Source organism: Centroberyx gerrardi, chromosome 15, assembly GCF_048128805.1.
Source record: "Centroberyx gerrardi isolate f3 chromosome 15, fCenGer3.hap1.cur.20231027, whole genome shotgun sequence".
Classification (NCBI taxonomy): Eukaryota; Metazoa; Chordata; class Actinopteri; order Beryciformes; family Berycidae; genus Centroberyx; species Centroberyx gerrardi.
Genome location: NC_136011.1, coordinates 3,867,102 through 3,892,538, shown reverse-complemented (window position 1 = coordinate 3,892,538; position 25,437 = coordinate 3,867,102). Strand labels below are relative to the sequence as shown.

At 44.6% G+C, this 25,437-nt stretch overlaps 1 protein-coding gene across 1 annotated transcript in view; it reads left to right on the top strand.

Moving 5' to 3' along the window:
- Positions 1 to 17,298, top strand: part of fbxw4 (F-box and WD repeat domain containing 4) — a 32,809-nt gene extending 15,511 nt beyond the window's left edge. Inside the window, exons 6-9 of the mRNA XM_071894734.1 lie at positions 4,897 to 4,962; positions 12,694 to 12,834; positions 16,788 to 16,929; positions 17,093 to 17,298. Coding sequence (XP_071750835.1) covers positions 4,897 to 4,962; positions 12,694 to 12,834; positions 16,788 to 16,929; positions 17,093 to 17,227 — 484 coding nt within the window. The 3' untranslated portion in view covers positions 17,228 to 17,298. The remainder of the gene's footprint in view (positions 1 to 4,896; positions 4,963 to 12,693; positions 12,835 to 16,787; positions 16,930 to 17,092) is intronic.
- The last annotated feature ends 8,139 nt before the right edge of the window (positions 17,299 to 25,437 follow it).

Sequence of the window (25,437 nt, the reverse complement as noted above, 5' to 3'; positions counted from 1 at the left end):
AGAGTTGTTTGGAATTCCCTAATTCCAACAAAAGTCGAGACAGCCATTGATGTCTGCGGACCATTATGAAAGGCGAGAATTTAAGTCATTTGTCACATAGGGCCACAAGTCCCAACTCGGGCAGTGGAGATTTTCGTTGTTTGCTTAATTTTTTTGGAGTGAACTCTTCTGCATAAATGATTTCATGCTTTGAAAATTCCAGTTTTCTTAATTGGATTAGTGTATTTTTAGGTAGCTGTTTAGGTAAGCCCTAACATTTGGCCAAATTTAACAAGCAACACAGGCTGGAGATTTGAGTCCAACTCCAAAGAACCACAAGCCACTAAAGAGCAACAGGATGGACATACAGGCAGTGGTGGAAATATTGGAACAGTCGGTCTCTTTTGCTCTTGTCATTGGGTTAACATGGAAGCCAATGTAGACCTGTAATCAAAAGCTGACAGCTGACTCATCTTTGATACAAATTCAGTCTTTGCCTCGTAGATGAGTCTTCAGCAGAAAAGACTAACTTTAGCTCACTGTCCCATTACCACTGAGATAGCAACAGCTGTAAAGGTAAAGCAGGTAAAGAGCTGAAATATTGATCATTAACAGTTACTTAGTGACAAAAGATACCTTTTATGACACAAATTCTAGGCTAAATCCAAGGAAATTGTATTAAAAATCTAGTACGCACTGATCTATAGCAGGCATACTGTACATTGGTGTGGTCTTTGGTGGTTGTTCATGTGAAGTAGATCCTCGCCAGTCGAAACTCATAGCAAATGCACACAGCAATGACATGCACACTGACTGAAATACACTGAATACTGGGGCAGTTCATATTCAAAATATGAGACAAGCATGCATATGAATTCCAGAATGCACAGTATAATGTAATATGTCTTATTCTAACCCTGTGTTCACACTGTGAGCAACTTGGTTGATGGGTCGCTCTATTCTGACTGGGCCAGAGGGTCAGATTGTATCTGTGTAGTGGTCAGCAGCTACAAAGTTTTGAACAGGCAAATCATGTATTTTTCACTGCTTTTGTATTGCATTTCATTTGGTTGCGTTGTTTTGATAATTGAAAATAAACAGAAAAAACAATATATTAATAAAAATGACTTTAGAGCTTACCATCGACCCAAACGATTGATGCAACTGTTCTCCAAGTAATGTTTTTGAGATGTTTATTCCTGTAGTCTTTCAAATAGAAGGGAAGCTTTGAATGGCTGTAATCAACTTCTTGTCCATTTTACACTTGCCAGGCAGAACTACTGTTCACAAAACAAATCATATCATATAAGGGTCTGGTTGCATTTGAACCTTGGCCTCTTTGCTAGAGGCAAGCCACTCAACCGCATCTCTGAAGAATGCCGTTTGTTAAGGATTAGATTTTTCTAAATTCTTACGCTTCTGAATGAATATTTATTATAGGAGTTATTATGGTTTGGAATGTGCTGCTGATGTGGTGTGAGTTTGGGGCTGAGAATGAGGATGGTTTGGACACAAGCGGTGTGTCAGTGGTGGTCTTGGGAAAGCGTGGTGCGCCCTGTGCGGTCAGCGTGTTGATTTGGAGCTAACAATGTTGGTACTGTTGGACTCAACTCCCAGCAGGGGCTCTCGCACTCTGTGTGTGTGTATGTGTGTTTTTTGTGTGAGTTGTTGTTGTTGTTCTCTATGTACTTGTCTGTGCTTTTGCTTGTATGAACGAGCGTGTGTTTGCATGCGTGTGCACGAGAGAGCATGTTGTGAACGTGTGTGCGTGTGTTTCTGCATGTTTGTGTTTCTCTTCTTGTGTGTGTGTGGATGTGGCTGGGTTCCCAGCGGGGGCTGAGTTAGTTTGTGTGACCCTGCCACACAGGCCCTTAGATAATACAACCAGCTGATGAGGTTACCCAAACGGCAGCAGAGGCCCAGCATGCTCCTAATGATGAGAGGAGGAGTGAGGGAGGAGGCACAGATAGGGGAATAGAGGGGGACTCCATTTTAGCAGAGGCAGACATTGAGTTTGTGTGTGTGTATGCACGTATATGTGTGTTTTGTGGGGGGGGGGGGGGGGGGGCACCTGCCCCACATTAGGCGAGAGAGGCTCTGACCTTAGCAGCTATAATATCAGTGCGAGATCTGACCCCAGATCAGGCCTTCTTAGCGCTTTAAAGGGGTGAGGGAGGGAAAAGAGGGAATTCATTCTTTCATTGTATGGCCAGTCTCCCCGCGCTGCCTCCCCCACCGCCAGCGCCCACTGAGGGGTGAGTAATGTGAGTAATGGAGAGTAATAGGGTCCGGGGAGTGAGTGTGACCGTAACCCTATTGTATCCTGTGTCAGCGGGGTCAGAGGTCGCCCACCGCGCATACTGGTCCGGCCCCGCCCGACCTGATTGGGCCGTAAATGAGTTTACCCAACACTAATTACCGGGGGCCTGCCAGCGGGCTGTGCCGCTTAACGGGCCTGACAGCTGCCTCTGTGCCTCACTTGGACGTCCTTACCCCCCCCCCCCCGCCACCACCCTACCCCCACCCCAGCCCTGTCCCATCCTGCCACCCTCCCCCACCCCCAACCTCCCAGCCGTCCCGCTCCTCACCACTCCTCTTGGCAGTTCATGCCATGTCTACGCTGCTGCCAACACCAACCTTCAGCCGCAGCTCTGTTTGCCACCCTCTGGGCGACTGGGTGCCATTTTTATGTAACAGTCCTTGTAGGAATCTCATCAGGACCCCTAATGGATATAATTTAAAATTGACTACCAACAGTTTATGTTATGTATTATTAAATACTGTTTCCCTACAACTGCCTGAGTGTTGTAGAGAAAATGGATCTTGTCAATTGTAGCCAACTGTCATCCTTGTCCTGGTACTTTAAACACAGTGAAGAGCTTCAGTCTTGGAGAAAGGCTGTATTACCGAAGTTTACTCATGAGGAATTGAAAAACTGCTTGATTTTTCCCATTGGCAGCCATGCATATATGTGTTTTTTAACTTTACATTTTGAAATGCAGTCAGTGTTTTGGCTTTGTCCCAGGGTCATGACATGTCATGACACAATGCCAGCCATGGACTACTGTAAAAAAAAAAAAAAAAAAAAAAAGCAAAATAGAAGATACAATGTCACTACAGGAGACTGACAATAGTTGTCTTGGTTGAGCTGTTACACTGAATGTACGGACTTATGTCACATTCTGACAGTCAGTGAGGAAAAGCCAAGGAAGAGCTGAGGAGCCACAAGCCAGTTCCTACTCTACGCACCACCACAGTAGGGGCTAATAGCTTATTTCCCTTCACTCTGGTTTATAGAGAGGGAGTTGACCTTTCCCAATCTCGGGGTCGAGACCCTAAGTGTGGTCCCCTGATATAAACATAGGGTCCCTGAAACAATCCCTGGAATTTTCCGATATCAATACAGATCCACAGGCGGCCGTCTGGTTAGTTACAGGGTACAGTTGACTCGTTAACGATGCGACCAATTTCTCTTTATGCCTCTTAGCACTGCAAAGTTATTCATTCTTAACATTGTGACAGTGGAGACAGACAAATATGCCAAAATCATGGCCAGCATCCTGACATCAAATAGATGCTTAGATTTGGTCGCCTGTGATCTAAAAATAGTTTAGATAGTAAAATAGTTTGGATGAAAATCAAGACAAGTGTGTCCCCTAACCCTAAAAGAATTTCATTAGTATGAGGTTCAAGGTGTTTTGGTGTCCCATGGTCTAAATGCTGTTTCAGAGGCTTTTCCATCCTGCTAAGAATTCTGTCAATTCTATCAAACCTTGTTAATTTTGGATTTCTGGGGCATGAAAATGGTCAAATTTAAAGATACTGAATATTGGAACACTGGCAACTTCAATACACAAATGTCTGTATCGCTTTCAAAAACCCATATTGGTCAAACTCTATCCCTGTCAACCTATTTTTCATATGTTTTGCTTCCTTTGGAACCCTTTGCCCTGCCTTAAAGATTAAACAGAGAAATAGAGTTAAGTGTTTCTTATTACTTCTCTCTGTGTCTGTCTCTCTGTATCTACATCTATAGTGTTTTCGTCCGGGCGACAGCGTTTGTCAGTTGCCGTCTCTCCGTGGGTAAAAGGCGGGCCCTCCCCCCTGTCCGTCAACCCCGTAGGAGGGCCCTAAGCCCCGAGATTCAGGCCCGACCCAACAGAAGCCCCCCTACCGGCTGGCACCCCTGGCCACCGCCCCACCCTCTACACAGCCCCTAACACCCAAACACACCCTATCACCCCTCTCCCACAGCGCTCCTCCCCTCTCCTTTCACCTCTCCCCCTCCCCTCCCCATGCATCGCATTCAGCATGCATACCTAGGCCGCTAATTCCAACCTGTCACTCCAATCAAAGGATCACAAGTGTTGTAGTTTTCTTCTCTTTTCTTCTGGTGGGAAACAATGCGTGGTGTGTGGAAGCGGGGGCGAGGGTGGGTAGAGGGACAGCGGGGAGAATCCTTGTTTCTTTTTCTTTTTTTCAACACTTATTTGCTTTTTATCATAAAAAAACAAATTCTCAAGTGAAGAAGAACTACTGTCCCCTTCATCTTGGAGTGTTTTTCTTTATATGAAACTTCTTCCCTTTCCCCAGTGAAGCCGCTTTGTTCGCACCAGCAAACTTACTACTGGACTTAGACTGATAGGTCTGGTCCAGTCAGTGTCATCTACTCATGATCTAATGGATATGATGCAGTTTGATTGATCACATATTGTAAAATTGATCAACACCACACTGGTTGTCTATGGGAAGACCTTAACCTGAATTGATTCTAATGCAACATTTTGTTCCACAAACTTACACAAAGTGAAGAAGAAGAAGAAGAAGAATGTTGATATCAGCTCTCAAAATACCATGCTGGACAAAACCCAACTGCACTAATTCTCTCTCTCTCTCTCTCTCTCTCTCTCTCTGCAGCTCCTTTGTAACGGGCACGGCGTGCTGCGAGAACTTCTCCCCTCTTCGCATCTGGGATGTGGAACGGTAAGTCAGGAAACGCCACTGACACTAGAGTCATAGCCTTCACATCATCCACTGCACTCACATACGTTCTGCCTGTTTGAACCTTTATTAACCTTTGAGCTTTACTTAATTAACCTTTAAGCTTTTTACTCGGCAGATTTGTGTGGGTTTAAAATCACCACATCTCCGCAATTATTATAAATCACTGGTTATTCAGACATGTGGATATGGCCCCATAATAATCACATAACAGGCAGGATCCAAATGCTGGTAAATTTTGAGTGTTGCTGGTATGTTTGACAATTCCCCCTGTAACCAACTTGTGTTCGCTCAATCTTTTATATTCTAAAAACTACATTGGCTCCTAAGAAACCAAACCGTTTGGTGAAACTGTGACTAGCTACCACACACATTCACACAATTTACCCAACTTCACCACACTGTCACATACTGTATTGAGTTACATTGAGTGGTTCTCAAAGCTCTGTTTGCTCCATGGTCCCACCAGCCAGGCTTTCCTCTAGGCTTAACCATCCTCCTCCTCCTCCTCCTCCTCCTACTCTTCCTCCTCTCTGTCTGTCTGTCAGTCAAACCAAACCCAATCTCAGTGCAAACAGGCGTTTTCACACCTAGTTGGTTTGGAGCAGTTATTTCAAACTCTGAAGCGGTTTCCCCTTTAGCTCGGTTTGTTTGGGCATATGAGAACACGGCAATCAGACAAGACCTTGTTGAGAGGGAGGTTTCTCACTGTGTTTCCAAACCAACTCTGGGGCTTCATTTGGACTGAGTGCGAGATTTGACCCGATCCCGACCCCAATTCCACCCGACTGTTGGAGCACTGTGCATTATGGGTCAAACACACCGTGAATTATGGGTTACGAACAAGGTTTAACCCCGGAAGAAAGTCCCTTCCTATACCAAATGTGTGACCAGTTAAGGAAATGACTGCTCCCACATGGTTTTTGCTGAAAACGTACAAAATTTTGCCATGCGAAACACAACTGAACCGGTGTGTAAATGCAGCAGAGACAACTTGGCCCCTGATTCGGACCAAAGCCAACCGACTCCAGGTTTGAAAACACCCTGTAACACACCAGCGTCGAACAGGGAGTAGTTCAAAAACGAGGGGGCCTCAGAGAATTCCTGGCTTTGAAAGCCGAGGCTTAAACCTGATACATCCCTGACAAGGCCGCTGTAATTCCCGGCTTTACCTGGGCCGATTAAAACACCCCGACACGACACAGGGCTGGACACAAAACACAGCTTCCTGCTTCCAAATGACATGGAAATCTGAGCCGGGGGGGGAAAGACCAAAGACGGACGGGGGAGAGTGGCAGGGGGAACGGGGAGGTTGAGAGGAGGGATGGGTGGGCGGGTTATTTTTGAGGTTGCAGGTGTTGAGGAAAATTGACATGGTTACAAGGTGTAGCGGTGTTAAGACCTAGATAATGTGTCCTCAAAAGTCCAACTGTTTTTCTTTTTTTTTTTTCCCTGGCCAGACGTAGGAAAGGCAGCCCTCCCTGACAGAAAATCACTGTTAAACCATACTCAACTTTTTCAAAATATTTGACTGTATTAACATCTTACTGGCTGTCAATGCCTTTACTTATTCACTCGTTTATGTCCCCTTTATGCTGAACATCCTATTTTCCTGTCAGGACGGTGTAATCTTTATGACACAAATCCTGCTATTGTCCTTACATAAGCGCATGAATGCAGGCACCTCGACACGGGCGCGCGCGCACACACACACACACACACACTCCCCCGCTGTGATTTTCCATCTGATAATCAGCTGAAGGGTGCATACCTGGCCGCGAGTGGGCGCACATACAGATGGGTGCAGGGTGAGGGTGATGGGGGCGCACTGTTTGACACCAACTGTTCTCAGATACACACTGTCTTCATACACACAACATGCTGCAGTCACATCAAAACCTTGTTATCTCGTCACGTTTTGGTGATTTTCAGTTTTTTAATTCAAAGGTTTGAAAAAATGAAACTGCCTGTTCATTGGTATCCCCATCAACCTTATTATTGATTTTAAATAAACGTGCTTTTATGTTGTTCAGCTAATAGTGTTGATCTATTAAAGCATTTATCTCTCTAAACTTCAAAACATGCTTTTTGATGTCCAGAATGATCTTACATCTTTACTACTAGAGATAAAGTTGCATGAACATATATTTTGTGTAAAAGTTGGTTGCACCGAAACATTAGATAGCTAAGAACTTAAAGATTTTGTAACAATGAAAAGGCAAAGTCACGACCAGTTGTTTTGAATTGAAGAATTGAAATACCTCAGCTTTCAACATGTCTCTCCATGACTTATCCTACACCCAATTTCTGCATTTGTAAGGTTTATAAGAATATTATATGTAATATTGTATGTCATATTTTTTCTTCCAACATTAAGATCTGTTTTGACCCATTTCTCAACAATCAGTGATATGTGAATCCAGACAGATGATGCATAAAAACATAAACAACAAACCACCCTGCTACTCACATACACACACACACACACACAGAGGCTCCCCCTCATCCACAGTAACGCCTTCAGACACCGCACACACCTTTTCCTCCGCAGACACACCACCATCAGCCCCTACACACCCTCCTAGCAGCAGCCACCAGCATCCACCTCGACCCCATGCATTAGCGCGACCGCATGCTCCTTTGATTCAGGGCCCATCTGAGCCACAACATCATAAACAAGACACTGTTACACCTGCAGCACCAAACAACAGCCAGCGAAACAGCTGCCGCTGCCGCCGGATCACAGAAGGAGAGACCGCAAACTCTTTCAGGAACGATTCGCCACATCCCATCACGGTGGAAAATAGCGATGGCATCGTGAGATGTTTACAGGGTGAAGCATAGAGTTATTCCAGGTTGGAGGGTGGAGTTTTATCTTTTTTATGGAGATAGATGGAGGAAAGGAAGGACACAGCTTCAAAGTCTATTTTTCTTTACTGTTTTTACCCCACTTCTGTAATATCCTTTCATTTTCACCAGTCGGGAATGAATGAAATCAACGAATCATCTCGCCAAAGAAAAGAATTCTATTAGTCGCCACGTTATTTTCCAATCGGTAATTAGGGCTCATTATTCAAGCAGCGATAAATCGAATGAAACGCTGTTGATGCTTTTCATGACTGACAAACCACCATTCCACACTGACCCCATTAGAAATCACTTTCTCTTTTGTTGACGCTTATAAGTGTTGCCATGCAAGTCGAAAACCTCCCCACTCACTCTGGGGGGGGGGCAATAAAGGCCGGTCCCCCATTCAGCCGTCGCGGCTTTGATTTTAATTTCATTTAACACATTCTCTTTCTCTCCCCTCCATTGCAATTAATTCTGTGTCTTTTTCATCTAGTCGGCACAAAGAGGCCTTATGATCAGCCATATAGAGGGGGATCCCACACAAGTGGCGCCTTCGGAGCAGCACCCCAACTTTTCACACTGCCTTCGCTCATGGCTAAACACAGGGGGAGGGGGGGGGCATCAAAGAGAACGGACCCTGACCATCGCTCCCTGCTCCCAAGATTCCCCTCTGTTCCTTAAAAAAAAGGGGAACCCTCCTTTTTTTTTTTTTTGTACAATCAAACGGTCAGGGTAGGATTCCTTGCATTCCTGACGCTGAAAAGAACGGGGTTAAATCTCCGGCGCTCTGTTATACAAATCGCAGCGCTATTGTTTTTGCAGCGAACGCGCGTGTGTGCGACATTCTGAAGGTGGTCATTGTCGATCGCCGGCACCCCTCCTCTCCGCCCCCCTCTCTGCCAGGAAACCCTCGCATTCCTCGGCCCGGTCAGTGCGCCGCAGCGAGCTCGGGGCTGCGGGGCTAAATTGGGTGGACGTGCAGCAGGTTGCGTGGCTCCCCTCTGTTTGTTTTACGGGCTGAAAACCCCAGCAGGGCTCCTTTTCTCTACCTGTCTGATGGCTTTTGACACGGAGGGCCTGTTTCCCAGCGCGTCCCCAGGCTCCAGTTTAGAGCGCAGACTTAACCTTACAAGAGCCTCCAGCCACTTCTACCACAAAAAAACACACACACACTGCTTTTCTTTAGCTGTACTAAAGGAGAATGCCCTTAGTTTCTTCTTCTTTTTTTTTTGTCAATTCATTGATGATTCCTTTCACAATCTGTGTATGTGTGTGTGTGTGGCCCCTAAAGCCAACCTGACTCCTGCAGTGAGACCAGACAGGCTTAAATCAGGACTTAGACCCTGTGTGTCACACAGTCAGCAGCCCCTTCATAACAATCGGTAAGTCTCTCCCCCCTAGGGCCGCCAGTCTACCCACCTCTAAAACTAGCTGCCGTGCTGGAGTCCATTTCAGTTCAATCTGCTTCATTCTCAAGCAGCAAGTAGAGACGGCATTGACATAGTGCATGCCAATGGAAACAAACAACAAATAGAAAACAAGGAAGCAAAATTACTCTTTAATGCGAAAACCCTTCATTTTCGACTTCAGGCTTACTAGAGTCTTGCTGTTGGAAGTCATTTCTGATATTCCTTGTTGGCATATCGTTGCCACTCCGGTCGCAACAGCTTTAGTTTCACTTGCCGCTCTGCCGTTTGCGTGGCGTCGCACATCACTGATGCGAAGGCAGCGTAAAAGATTTTCTCTCATCCCCGTCTTCCCCTCCACTCTTGTTTCCTCTGTCAGCTGTACCGCCCGTGTGATGTCTTTTGCAGGTCGGCCGTATCCCACGGGGCCCTTTCTTGTCTGCCCGTGACCTCTGAACCTCCCACTTGTCCAAACGTTAGACCTCACCCCCGACGGCGTGCCGTGACAGTAAACCGACCACAGAAATGCATTAGCAGCTCTTGTAATAGCCCGTACCCGGCTTTTATTGCTCCGAAGATCTATGGGCCGATATCAATGAGTAACCTGACATTCCCATTGATTCTGGGATGATGACTGGAACAGTAACCGACACGAGCCACCCTGTGATTTTTACAGCCCGCAACCTGCGATGGTTTGCACTCGCGAGTCATCGCCGACCCTTTGAGGACAGACCACGTGCGCCGGTTATGACTCACCCAGTCGGCTATGTTATAGAGTCTCCCGTGTGACACTCTCCAGTCAGGCGCGCTCAGGGCCAGACACAGGTATTTAACACTATGGACCCAGACATGCGATGGAACGGATGGTCAGATCAGAAAATTGCGCCGCCGCTCACCAGCAGATACAGTCATTTTGACAGATTATATGCTTATGCCTCCATCCTGTAATCACGCGCGGCCCCATAAAAGGCAGTGACCTAACAATTTTAGAATCCCTGCTGTTTTGCACTGTGCACCGGCCCGTCGCATGGTGCTATTACTGCCTTTAAGATCCCTGCGCAGATGTCAAGACTGCTTTTATGGAAACCTGGCTTTTCTGTTTTTTTTCTCCTCTCACATTCGGGTGTTTTTGACTGTTTTCAGAAGAAGAACCCAAGAGTGTAATCATTTACCATGTTGTTTGTGAGACACCATAGTTAGGGTTATGAATTGATGATCCCTTTGTAGGCCAAGCAGCAGTGCTGTGATCTTGACGAGACATCATTATTTAGTTATGAATGAACGGGCTCGTATCCCTTTGGCTTGAATGAGTTTCTTTTTGTGCGGCATGCGCTAAGCCCCTTGGTTTTAGTGGTAAGGGGAAAATGAGGGGTCGCTACCCCACACAGACACAGACTGAGCCTCATCACGGACTCCCCATTGGCCCGGGCTTAGTCATGAGACCCTGGCACTGAGAAAGCTCTCACCCAATAAGGCGCCCTGCGGGGAAAGCCCTGGTCCAATAAGAAGGCCCCCCGGGGTAAGGCTGGGGGATTACCAGCCTGACCCCGCGGATTGAGCTCCAGGGCGAGAGGGGGGGGCACGAGTCGAAGGATCGGGCCGCTCGGTCGCCAAGGCCAGCGGCCTCCTTTAAATGGTTGCTACGGGGCAGGTATCAAACGTCCGAGAGTCGCACACAGTCACGGTCATGGAGGGTATTAAATGGCAACAAAGAGACAGTTATTCTGCAATAATCCGCCCTGCTGAGTGCAAGTTATTCTCCAATAATCAAGAGGCGAGGAGCGAGCGGGACAGAGCTGTGATCACAAGAGCATGGTGCTGCATGGAGCTGTACTCACACACACACACACACACACATACAGGTCACACCACATCAACCAAGACACACAAACTTGATTTATCACTTGCATACACACACCTTACCTCTTTCACTTGCTCTCTCACACACACACACTCATCTCTGTCCCCCAGCCTCTCACTTCGAGCCATGTTCACTAATCCAATCTCAATGGCGATGCACTGTCGCCACGTTCTCATTGCTGATACCACTCCCAAGTAAACAAATATGTGTATCTGCCAATGCTGAGCACCAATCGGATACAAACTTGTTTTTTCTCTGCAATAACCTCACGGCTGTTAATATTCAATTTGCATGGATAGACTCTGTTTTGGGATTACCAAAATTTTGACTGTTGTTTCCTTGGTCCAAACCGTAGTGGAAAAGTTTACTTTGCTGCATTTTTGTATTTGGTTTGTTTAGGTTCACAATGTCCAACAAGGCAACCAGAGATTGTTAAACAAAAGTCACATGGACTGGACAGGTCTGTGCTCTTCTTCTCTGGTCTTCATACCAGTTAAGAACGCGTGAAGAAATAGCTGAATATGAGCATCAGTCCAGACTGCAGTTTGTTTTGCTAGGCTTTCCAAGCATGAGGAACTCCTCCTACCTATAAAACCTTGTGTTTTGAGTTGTTTTCTGTTGTTTGTTCAAATTACGTTCTCACTCCTAACAAATTGCACCACAGTTCTATTGTTAGAGGACTGAGACTCACATTTTCAGGCGTCTTGGTGCCGTTATTTGGTGCCACCCGAGTTTGAATGGCATCGTTCTCACCTGGCCAAACGAACCAAACTAAAAGAGTAAATGCTCCAGGCTTCAAATAAACTGCTCCATTCATGATTTTTGTGAATGCACCCTAAGGTTTAGATAATAACACACACACACCCATACATGTGTACACCAGAGTTGCCTTTAATTCTCATGAAAGGTTCCTGTAATCACTGATGAGAATGATTATTGTACTGACCCCAGACCCCGTGTAAAATGCTCACACACACGCACACCTCACTCCAATAAAAGCCTTAGATAGAGGTGTGGTGAAAATGTATCCCCAACATCAATGAGGTTTATAGGCTCATTGATTATGCAGAGATGCTTAGGGGCGTAAAAGAAGACTGCACATCCTCGTCCGAGGCACTAAAGGAAATCCTGTATTGCAGTTGCCAGTAGCCGGCGGGCCGACATAAAGTTAAGAAAAGAAAGGTGTATATACTTAAACGTGTTATCTTGGTGACCTAATGTCATGGACTTTCCCTCATTTCAAACCCTCTCTTCTGTTCTTTTTTCATCATCTTTTTGTCATCTACTTTTTCACCTCTGTGTTCAACCCACTACACTCTTTTACTGTATTAAAATGACCTGAAATTACCTTCCATGCTCTCTCTCCCATCTATTTGCTTACCTATACCTTGTATCTTAAACATATGTAATGTTTAATTTCATACAGCACACATTTTTTTCATACTTTTCATTCATATATTTTCTACTTAAAATGTTCTAGGGTTGACATTGTAGTGATTTGCATTGTATTTTTCTTCACTGTCATCCCAATACTGCTTGCTATAACAGCGATTCAATTGTCCTTCTCTTTCCCTCCTCTCTCATCTCCTCCGTCAGGTCGGAGTGTGTGTGCAGTCTGGGTTCAGAGTTTCGCCGCGGGGCCGGCGTGTTGGACATGGCCTTCGAGTCGCCTTTCCAGCTCTTCACCTGCGGTTACGATACCTTCATCCGTCTCTGGGACCTCCGGCTCAGCCCCAGGTATGACCGGCCCTCTGTCTCTAGTAGGGTGTAAGACCCTTCTGCCAGCAAGCTCCCCGCTCTGAATCTCTTGCCATACAAGATCCTCATAAACAAAACACACTGATACAAAAGTTATTGCAGAATTACTTGTTTGGAGTAATGAAACTAGGACAGTCTATTAACAGATTGAATTTCTGTAGACTTTGACTCGCCAGAATTCAAGATTCCTACCTGAAAAATGTCAAATAGTGGTAGATGTCTTTTGAATAGGGATGGGACGATATATCAAAATTCAATATATCGCAATGCAAAAATGTGACAATACGTATCGTGGGGCAGAAAAATGAACCGTGATATTAGCTCCATGTTATTCTGCTGTAGTAATCACAAATGAGACGACTTGCCATCACAATTTCACAAGCTGTCCATCCAAATTATATTATTGTCACTTTGTGATGACATTTTTAAATTGTTGTTTACATTCTAGCAAGCCAATGCCATCGCTAGAAACATTTGTGTCAGAAATAAACATAATTCTGCACAGTCAGACTTTGTTGTCATTGAACTTTTATTTATTACATTGTATCATGGTTGTATCGAATCGTGAACCCAATATCGCGTATTGAAAGGCATCGTGAGATAAGCGTGTCCCTAATTTTTGGAACTAATTATTATCAAGTTCAAGCTGATAAATTATCACACACTGCAGGCGACCGTGCCTGTAAATTGTAAACCGTATTAGGCTTGTTGAACAAACGCTAGCATATGAAAGCTAGCATTACCTGTGAATAAAAAGCGGTGGCTTCATGCAGATAGCTGCTTATTTGAGTTGAAGGAATTGCATCAGGTGTCTACTCCACCTAGCCAACATGGTGAACCCAGAGTGTTGCGTCATATTCAGACTGCAGTCCACTGCATAGGAATGCTGAATCTAAACAGAACCGTCTGATACAAATTTTCTTTGTGCAGGTTGACACCCTGGTGTAATACAACAATGACTATCTGCCATGTCTGATTAGTTTTGGCTGTGCGCAAAATAATTGGCTTCTCAAAAAAACTATCTAGCTTGCATTCACAACAGGCTGTTAGTGAGAAGGAGGGCGGTGTGTTTGCTGGGCTTAGGAAAGGCGGGACAAAAAATGCAATTGATGATATTTACCAGAATCCTTGACGTAAAATGCGTCAAGAATTTCAGCCAGTTCTAAGCCGATTGTGAAACCAGGAGGAGCAAGTCGAGGTTTTCATCTTACGATATTAATTTAAAATATCACAAACCCTGATTTTCAATATTTATTCACGCCAATTTACAGCTCAAATGCCTCATAACCACGCAGAGAGCTGGAAAATAGCATTTTTCAGTGGAATGGGATGGAAGCGTGTGAGCAGAGGGGCGTTAACCAGCAGCCCTCTGCGGCGTCCGTATCGACGCAGAAGCCCCTCGCCTCACCCTTCGCAGCAGGCCGGGTCCCTAACGCGACCGGGGAGGGCAGCATTTATTTTGGCCAGCGGGCGTTAGAGGAGTTCAGCGGTGCGTCTTTCGGGGGGGGGGGGGGATCAGTCAAGTAAGACAAATAAGATCTGATTGGCAGATAGCTCTGGGGAGTTTGGAGGGGGTGGGGTCGAGGTGGAGGTGGGCCGAGGGGGTCCCTCTTTAGACATCAATAATTCACGCAGTCCAAACCAAACCGGCCTCAGGAGGCTCCCAGGGTCAGCCAGGAGGTTCAGGTCGTCTGGAAGTTGGGGCTTGTCGTCCGAGAGAAACTCGCGCTGTGATGGAAAATTGCAATAATCCCAAACAAGTACAGTTTCTGTACAGTCTCACGCCTCTATAGAGAATACAGTAACGTTATGCCACTTGGCTTACTAGCTGATGTTAGCAATTTGAACCGCTAACAAACATAGCGTATAGCATTTTACATACACTATATATGTAAAATTAAGTGGTTATACGACAGTCTGCATTATTATAAAATGCCAGAGCCTGTGTTGTCTTACGCTTCTGAAAAGATTTATCTGTATATATATATATATATATATATATACTGTATATAACCATACGTCACTGTATTGCAGCAGTCAGTGCAAAGTAATGACTACGATGTGAGTCGTCTCATGTGAAATGATGCGAGAAAATGATAGCATAGCCAGACAGGTAAAGTTGAAGTTGAATTTTCACAATAACACAAGTTTTACTTCCATTTATTAAGTAGATACTGTTCAACGAAGAACAGACACCACTTGAAAATGATCATGTGGGTTGAAGTTTGAGTTTGAGCGTTTCTCATCTGGTGGGTCATAAGACGCCGTGTCGTTTTATAGCCAAGGCTCTATTTACATCCAGTCCACAAACACAGTTTTTGATGTTCATTTCACAGTTTCTTCTTCTCTTTTTCTTTCACATTTCTTGGCGTCCACGTGCACCACGCCTGTCACAGGTTAGGCCAAAAAGAAAGAACGACGGCAAGTGACAAACAAACACACCACTGCACAAAGTCCTGCAACCTCTCAGACTCGCACACTATCATTTTATCATGTCATTCTGCATTAGAGAAGGCCTGAGAAAAGGGAAGTGTGTGATAGAGTATTGGCAAACTGTTTATCAGAGACTGTACTGGTGTTATACGTGCTTTTTCACTTCAGGGCACAATGACAATGAGTGACCTCCCCCATAGTGGATTGCTAAAATTAGGGTGTATGTATTGTCCGTGTGTGTGTGTGTGTGTGTGTGTGTGTGTGTGTGTGTGTGTGTGTGTGACTCCAGACATCTCTGCTGCCCCGGTGTCTGCCCCGGGTCCCTCTGCATCACTTATTGATGAGGCCGCACTAATGGAGGATTGATCTCTATTGGCAGAAAATACTTACCCCTCTCTTAACCACAACCACCACCACCCTAACCCAGCCTCCTGCTGCACACACACACACACACCTACCACCTACAGAGCTTTCCTGAAAACAAGGGATGGAGTGTCAGAATTGTCAACCAGCACACACACAAAAGAAATACATCAACATGAATACAAAACATCACACATTCATTGCTGCAGTTCTCTGGTTCAAACGTTTAAAATCTATTTTTTCTTCATACATTCTTATGCATTTTTACATCTTTTTTTTAATAATTCGCATTGGCTACAGCAAACTTAAATTGGTATGTTTTTAATTAAAATTTACTTTCATTATCATTATCTGTAGGTACATTTTTAAGGAGAACTGACCACCATTATGGATGTTTTGTATATATCAAAATTCAATATATCGCGATACAAAAATGTGACAATACGTATCGTGGGGCATAAAAATAAATGGTGATATTAGCTCCATTATATTCTACTGTAGTAATCACAAATGAGACGCTTGACCATCACAATTTCACAAGCTCTCCATCCAAATTATATTATCGTCACTTTGTAACGACATTTTTAAATTGTTGTTTACATTCTAGCAGCCAATGCCATTGCTAGAAAGATTTGTGGCTCAGAAATAAACTGAATTCTGCACAGTCAGACTTTGTTGTCATTGAACTTTTATTTATTACATCATATCGTGGTTGTATTGAATCGTGAACCCCATATCGCTTATCGAATTGCATCATGAGATAAACATATCGTCCCATCCCTTATGAATATGTATGATCTCTTGACATTTATGGATATTTGTCATCATCATGCTTTGGTATAAACTGACTTAACAGAGGAGTACAGTACATGTCAACCTGAGCTATGAATATTAGAGAATACCTGAGGAAGACGACCAAGAAGCCTGATCATAATATGTAGATCATGTACACCTACAGTATGTATTAGGCTTGCAAACCTACATACTGTCCTCATGTCAAACATCTAGCTCCTCGCCATCCAAGGCCAGGATTTTCAATGGTTTGCTGTTGTTTTGCTGTCTCTCCTTTAAGTTTTCATGTTGAAAACATTTTATCGAGGTGACGTGTGTGTAAAATATCCCGTCCTCCCCGACAGGAAGTGTGTGATGGAGTGGGAGGAGCCTCACGACAGCGCTCTCTACTGCATCCAAACAGACGGAAATCACATGATCGCCAGCGGCTCCTCGTACTACGGCGTCGTCCGGCTCTGGGACAAACGGCAGACTGAATGCCTACAGGTGTGTGTGTGTGTGTGTGTGTGAACCATAGTCTGCTCAATTGTAGTGTAGACATGTTACATCGTCACAATCAAATAAATGATATGATGAATATTTCGAATAAAAGGTTTAAAATACCAAAATTTTTATGACAATTTTACTATTTTTGTTTGTTTTTCCCCAGTTTTTCCAGCTGACCTCAGACACAGTGAGCAGCCCGGTGTACTGCCTGAGGTTTAACAGCTCTCATCTATATGCAGCCTTGGCCACCACCCTCCACTCCCTGGACTTCAGACACAGTCCCCGCCACATCAGATGACGCACACACACACACACACACAGCCAGTTAAACTTTCTCAATTCAATAAAGCTGTATATTTTCACAATAAATGCGTTTGTGCACTGCTTTGCTCTTTGTAGGCGGAATTGAACATCCATACATGTTGAACCCACATACTTATTCAAAAGTGACACTTTAACACAGAAACATGAGGGTTCTTCAAGGAGTCTTTGGTTAGGGTAGTGGTTCTATATGGAACCACAATGATTCAAAGAACCCTCTGATGTGTTAAAGTAGTAATTCGCAACATTTTCATGTAAGTATACGTGTGTTTTGCTCCTCTCTATCCGATTGCTATAACACAATACTGATTCAACCTATAGCCAGTTCATGAAAGCTTTTACATTTGCTGTTCTAAAAAGCCGGTGTCTGGTAGTTCTTTTCTGGAAAAATCCTCTGCTGCACAGGAAGTGATGCGTTTTACATTTCCGGTTTGTTTGGAATAAACAGAAGAAGAAGAACTGGGTAGTTAGCATGAGCAGTGATAGCCACCATGGCAACAGACAAAGAAAAGAGAAACTCAAACTGCATCAACAGAAACTCCAAGGAAAAAGACGTCACAGTACTGGACACACTGTTTGATTGACAGGTGATCTCTGGGAAGAGCAGTGCAGAAACACCACAGCTATGAGCGCTGAGCACAAAATTTCAAAAATGATCTTGAAGATTACCACTTCAAGGTTCTTAAAATGTTCTTCTGCTACTGCTAATTTTGAGGATTTCATGCGTTCTTAAATGGTTCTCTACAGCACCATAAAGATCCTATATCCTAGTGCCCAAATAGTATTTATGGCACCAAAAAGATAAAGAGTGTATTTGTAATTCCATTGATGTACAGTAATCTAGTAGGGTGACGACTGTGGACATAAATTAACCGAAGGTCATCATCCACCAACACACTGAAAGCAATCCAGACAGGACTATCCAGAACTCATTGGCTGGACTTGAGAAGCATGCTAGAGCCTGCTGGTGAAGGGGCTAATCCATTAGCCCGAAGGCACTCGTAGAACACAAATTCTCAACACATAAAAATCACATGCACACGCTGTCTACAAAGCTCCCACCAAAGAACACACAGGTCGTCGTTTCCCCACCAACACTCTTGAGTGGCTGCTTGGGATCCAGCCGCAGCCTTTGAAGGGATCAAGGCACATTAGCCTCTTGACAAACCCGTCCCATTGCTGTGGAAACACACTGTTTGGGTTTACATACATTTGACCCCTGCACCTGAGATCACACGCCGGAGGGGATTGTAGTGTTTGACCCCCTCAAATCCACTCCTTACAATGTGAGGATCCATTTGATGGACACAGATCAAATCTGCATGCTCACACATCTGGCATATCAAAGATGTGGAGCTCTAGACAAGCCACACATACAGTACACCTGGTGTTTCACAGAGGACAAGACCAGCTGGAGTTTATGTCCGGAGCCATGATAGTGTGTGTGTGTGTTGATGGTGGTTATGTGTTGTGGTTGGTGTATGTACTGTATGTGATAGCAGTAGTAGTAGTAGTAGTAGTAGCAGTAGTACTAGTAATAATAGCAGTATTGGTAGTGATGTTTGTCGGCATTTTGTATTAATTTGACTCAATTACCAACCAATTCACAAAAAGTCAATCAAGCAAAAATCTACAGCAAATCCAAAACATAATATATATATATGAATTATATATGTATATTATATATATATACAGTATATAAATATATAAATAGATTACATAAAAACAGTTCCATAGTTCCATAGTGTTTCTCTTGACTGGACCATTTGAAGAGTGATCGCTGGTTAAATTCAAAACCTGCCATGCTCAAGTTGTGTGATATTAATGTTCATGTTGAGAATGTGTGTGTGTGTGTGTGTGTCCGTGTGTGTGTGTACGTCCACCACCCCACAGTGGACACCCGGGGTGTCCACTGTGAGTCCGGGCAGTGACCCTCCCTGCTGGCCATTAATGGCATATATTAGATCATATGCAACGCGGGGCCATCCATTAGCTAATATGCCAGGGCCAGATAAGAGGAATGGCCAGGGTGCGTACAGACATTGCACACCCATGCAGGAGATGTGACCCCCGGGGACTCCTGAGGGTTGAATTAATCATAGGGGCCTGGGGAGGGGAGGGGCAGAGTCTCCACAACAACACGCTGCACACCAGCGTTTCTGCATGGAAGATTTTTGTTATTGGGATATTTAACTCGTCCTGGATGGTAGTAATCATGACTGTAATAAAACATATTCTGATCAAAATGTCTCATTAGGATCAATTCAGGTTAAGAGATTCCCAAAGACAACCAGTGTAGTATTGATCAATTCAACAATAAATATGTAATCAATCAAACTGCATCATATCCATCATATCAGAGGTGAACCACACTGACTGGACCAGATCTGGTTTTTAATAAAAGGCCAATATCGGCAAACTGATATATCGGTCCCTAGTTGTGTCTATGTGAGTGATGTGTTTTCTTGTCTGTGCCTGTCCCTCTCCCTCTGTAGTGTCACTCCAGGTTTGGATGGGTGGGTGGGTGGGGGTGACTCAGAGGATAGGTAGGGTGGGTGGGTGGGTGGGTGGGTAGGGATGGGTGGGGGTTCGGTCACCTGTACAAACCCCCAGTCACCCAGGTGAAGGGAGCTTAGGCACCCGTAGGAGACAAAAGGCTCCCCCCACCCTCGCCTTGTCTCATCCCCGGTACCTTCGTCTTGGGTGACATCATCTATTTCCGAAGGTGCTACATCACGAGGCACAAAGCCGCTGTCTGCAGTCTCAGCCCTGCAGACTGAAAAAACACCACACTGGTCTTAGTCAGATCAAAAATCCCTTCTATCTCTCTCTTCGGTCTACTTCTTTTCCTAGCACTTTGCTCTCACATCATCATTCCGTGGTCACAGGAACATTGTCGGGCCACTTCCTGACCTTTGACCTGAACAGGTGGTTGGATGGACGTGCGGACGACGAGTTCCGCCGGTTTTCCAAGTGTCGGTCAGAGGAAGCTACACTTGAACCAAACACGGCCCAGCAGTCATTAGTCCTGACTAAACGTCCTGGCCGCTGCACGTTGTTTGTTTGTCCAAAAGGACGAGGCAGAGGCTTAAACGGGACGTCTAGCAAAGTGTCGTCAACCCAGCAGATGAATCCACAGCCGGGCCTAGAGACACGGGGTATACTTAACTGTGGGAGCTGTACAAAAATCATGACGGCGACAGGGAGTTTGCGGTAGACCATGTTGACGCGTAAATCAAATTCAGGTTCTCTCCCTGCTGAAGCGTGTGATGAAAGACAAACTAACGTCTGCCTAGCATGAGGCCAACATTCCTCCCACTGTCTTCAAGAACGCAGAAAGGAAGCGGAAGGCAGTGAATCCAACTGCTTTTATCTTATTGCCCTTTTTATCACTATTTCTTGTGACTATGTGAGGGGACCCATGACTTCCCATGGTCAAGAACCCCCAAATAGATATGCTAGATCATGTAATTGGCCCCGCATTTGTTCCAGGAACCCTATCTGAGATTATTTTTTTTATTCGATATGATAGCAGGGATGTGGTGGAGGGTAAACCCACCTAAACCTATCAGTTTACCCTCCTTTTTACTTGCAAAATAGACTTTAGTAGTAAGTAGGATCAAACTGATGGAACTGAAGGGAAAAAGGAAGGAAAAAGGATGAATCAATGATTTTCTGAAAATCTAATTGATTATTGTTCATACTGGTGGTTGTTTTCCTTGCGATGATCGGACTGGAGGTCATAGTTCGCCCACGTCTTTCTTTACCACATTACCAAACATCTCTACTGTAGGTGAGAAGAGTGAAACCCATGAGCAGAATACATTCTCTCTTGCTTCTGCTGAGTAAATGAATGCTAAAATCAACCTTTTTTTCTTGTTTTCTTGCAGAGGAACCCCCTTCCAAAGACCCCCTGAGAGTTCGCGAACTCCTCTTCGGGAACTTTGGTTCACCCACACCCCTCAAGGTGAGCCTCCAGTGGGAATTTCCACCCTAGTGCAGCTCCTCCGGCTAACCTAAACAAACACACAGTAACCACTACAGGCACCTGTCACACATGGAAATCCACCATCCTGTGACTCATTCCCTCTCGCACAATGGCTAACCTGCAATTTACCCCCGGCACTTAGCAAGACCAGCGCCGTAACACGAGAAGACGTGAAGAATCGGACGCTGTTTTCTTTGGCCAAGTTCATTGGACTTGAATGGAGCGGGAGGACTTCCCCTTTTCAATGGATGTGAGCCTCGGTTCCTTGAGCACGGAGGCCTATGGTTGGGTCCCGGCGGCTGCGGCAGTGGTAAAGGCGAGGGATCGGATATCAGGGCGGCGCGGGGGACTTCTCGTCGGTGCAGTCTCGCTGTTTGGGGTTTGCTTTGGTTTCTGGTGAGACGACGTGTTGGAAGTGTTCGTACGAGGAGCAGTTTGTCATTTGTGTGATCTGCAGGGCTTCAATTAGGCAGCAGAAGGAGATCCAAAAGTAAGTGGGCTCTCCAAGTGAGGGCCTCCTGCTGAAGACATATCTATACCAATGGGGCCATCTGGTGTTCATAAAGTGAAGTGCATGTATTGTGATGTTGGTTTACCCTGTTCAGTTGGGATATATGGCAAAGTATGGAAGCTATGGCAGCTGTACAAGAGACAAACCTATTGCCAGTGTAGACACAAGGTATATTTAACTGAAGAAAATGTAGAGAAGGGATCTTTTTTTATATTTTTTGAAATTGTTGGATGCATCATGATAAATACCATTGCTTTTTCTCTCATCCCCCATCTGGATCATTAAAGTCTCATCTAATACAACATAATGCTATTCAAAAACGTCACCAAAGTGCCTCATAGTGCCACACAAGCATACATTTTTAGCTTGGGATTCGCACTCCTAACCTTAGTGCCTTGCTCAGCTCACTGAGCCGCAGGACCGCAATCTAGCCTAATCTACATGTTGTGAATTCCCCAAAGTAGTTGCTGATTGTGTTACATGTTCTCACATTGGCCAGAACATTAGAAGCCTGTTTTACTCAATGGAAATGAGGCAAATTATCGATTTCCATGTCGATTGCTTTTGAATCACAACCTGCAGCACATTAACAATACCCATAAGACAGTTTCCATTGTTTGCCGGTTTGTTATATATGATGATTCCAGTCATTTCAGTCTAAATTACCTTATATAGGAACTAGGTAAAGCTTTAGGTTGCAGAAGAAATTCCAAGTATTCAGTGTTTCCTCAGAGTTGTATTCTTGTCAGACTCTGAAGCAGCATTTAGACCATCATGGGACACTAAAACTCTCCACTGAAACTCATAACAACAATAACACATTCACGCACACGCAGTTCTACAATAAACACATAATCAATCAAACTGCATCATATCCATCTTATCAAAGGTGGACCACACTGACTGGACCAGCCCTGATATTCACTGAAAGACCAATATCGGCCCCTTATATCAGCAAACCAATATATCAGTCTAACCCTAGTGTGTGTGTGTGTGTGTGTGTGTGTGTGTGTGTGTTTGTGTGTCTGTAAACACACACCCACCCACTAACCCTAACCCACAACTCTACCTGCGCACCCATCGCCTCAACAACACAAACCGCCACCGAACGTACGTGTGTGTGTGTGTGTGTGTGTGTGTGTGTGTGCGTGTGAGTGCATGTACTGGCATGTACTGGCACCCCTCCTCCCACCCATCCCACCCCCACCCCCCCACTCGCCCTCCACACACACACACACAAACACACACACACACACACACACTTCCCCAACCTCCCAGCTCTTACCCCCCTCACCTGTCAGTCATTCCTGGGTCCCTGGTGCTCAGGGGACCACAGGCCTGTCAGACCTCCAGCGGCCCCTCAAAGAAATACCCCCCCACCCTCTCTACCCACCCCACCCCATCCCATCCCTCTCGGGGGCCCCCCCCGACAAACAAAAATAAGTCACACTGAAGAGAGTGGCCGGGGCTCCTGCCTCGCAGATCAGTCAGTGGATACCTGATTGTCACTCGCGGGGTCGGGCCCTTAATCCTATTGTTTCCCCGACAGGATTACTCTCTGTGGTCCCTCTCTCCCTGTGGCTGCGCGCGGGAGAAAGGCCAGATTAAGGGGATTAGCGTGTATCCTCCTGACTTGTCAAGCCGGGATGTAAGGAACCATTGACTTTTCTTGGGGGAGCCTGAATGCGGAGAGGCAGAGAGGTGCCTAAAAGAAGAGGTCATGAAAGGCGGCGGACAAGAACAAAATTCCTGAAAGGACAATGCGATTTGTTTGCTTTTGTTCCCCTCGAACTCAGGGCTGAAAGGTTCAAAGGGCCGGCCCCGAGGAGAGGAAGGAGAGAGGAGAGGAGTGAACTTTTAAAGCTCACTTAACTTTAAAGTGAATGTTCCCCTTTTAACCCTAACCTATTCCTCTGAAGAAGGTCATGAACAGTCAACTACTGTACCGATTAGGATTACACGGATATACAGTATATGGGGCAGATACTGGCCTTTTATTAAAAATCAGATACCAACCAGTCAGTGTGGTCCACCTCTGATATGATGGATATGATGCAGTTTGATTGATTACATATTTATTGTAGAATTGATCAATACTACACTGGTTGTCTATAGGTTAGGGTTAGGGTTAAGACCTTAACCTGAACTGATTCTAATGAAACATTTTGATCAGATTCCACACAAGCATGCATGATGTTGCATATGTTTCTGTATTTTCTGGCATGAAAATGGTCAAATTTAAAGATATTGAATATCAGCACAAAATATCAGCTTCAACCCTGAATATTGATTTCCGCCTTCAAAAATCCATATCAGTCAAACCCTAATATATTTATGGTTCCCAAACAGTACAACAATGTTAAATAAAATATATATATATATATAAAAAATAAAAAAGGTTACTGTCAAAGAGCAGTTTCGGGATATTTTACAGGAATGTAATGTAATGTAAAGTAAATGGATTGCTTGATTTCACTTTGTGTAAATAATTCAATTATGATAATACAGTAAGTAAAAAAACAAGTCTATCAAAATAGAGTTTGTTCAGTGTCTCTTTCCACACTTCACCCTCAGGCTTTACAAGGGAAACTATGCATGCATTGTATGAAGGGAAACTACAATACAGTAGTCAATAGTGCAACAGTGAGTTAAAGTTCATCTTTTGGGTCGGAGTCATTGTTGCTGCATGAGAGTTGCTGAGAGTCATTATCAAAAACTGGCAGTCTATTATTTTGCCCCATACTCGCCTTTTGATATGAAGTCGGCAACAATAAGGACTTCAATGTTTTTCACTGTACTGTTTCTCATGGCCTTGAGTCTCATAGAATCCATTCAAACCCCACTGTATATTTTCAAAAACACCTAAAATCCTGAAAAACTTTTTGGACATATGAGGTTTTCAGCTGACTGCTTTAATATTCTGCTAAACTGGGCCCATTAGTAAAGAAAATAGACAGTGGTGCTGCCTGGAATTCAAGGCCCCCTGACAAGATGTGACAATAGCCACAGTGGAGCACAGTGCCATAATCCAGATTCTCCGTCCCTCCTGCTCGGGGCCTATTGAGTCACCACCTCGCCCCCTACTTGCTGCACCCCTAGCGATGGGCAAATATATGGGCACAATCACAACAAGCACGTTTAGAGCGGCTTATTTGAACTCTGGCACATTTACTCCATTCGTTTGGTTCGTTTGGCCAGGTGAGAACGATGCCATTTATAGCAAATAATGGCACAGAGACACCTGGAAATGCGAGTCTCAGTCCTCTAACAAGATAACTGTGGTGCGGTTTGTTAGGAGTGAGAACATAATCCAAACCAACTACAGAAACCAACCTCAGAATGCAAGGTTTTATGGGTAAAAGGAGACAGCAGTTCCTCGTGCTTGGAAAGCCTAGCAGAACAAAATGAAGTCTGGACTGATGCTCATATTTCTTCATGTGTTCTTAACTGGTATGAAGACCAGAGAAGAAGAGCACAGACAAGATGTTGGAGGCTTAATCATTCAACTCTACTGACCCCTTTGATAATAATGTACCCACTATCTACCCTAATCTGTTGTCATGTCTATAACTCTGTATTTTGTCCCTTGTTGTTGCTTATTGTTGTTGTTGGTATGTTTCTCCTTGTGTTTTATTTTTACTTGTATTTTAATGTTCTTTGTACAGCACTTTGGTCAGCTCAAGCTGTG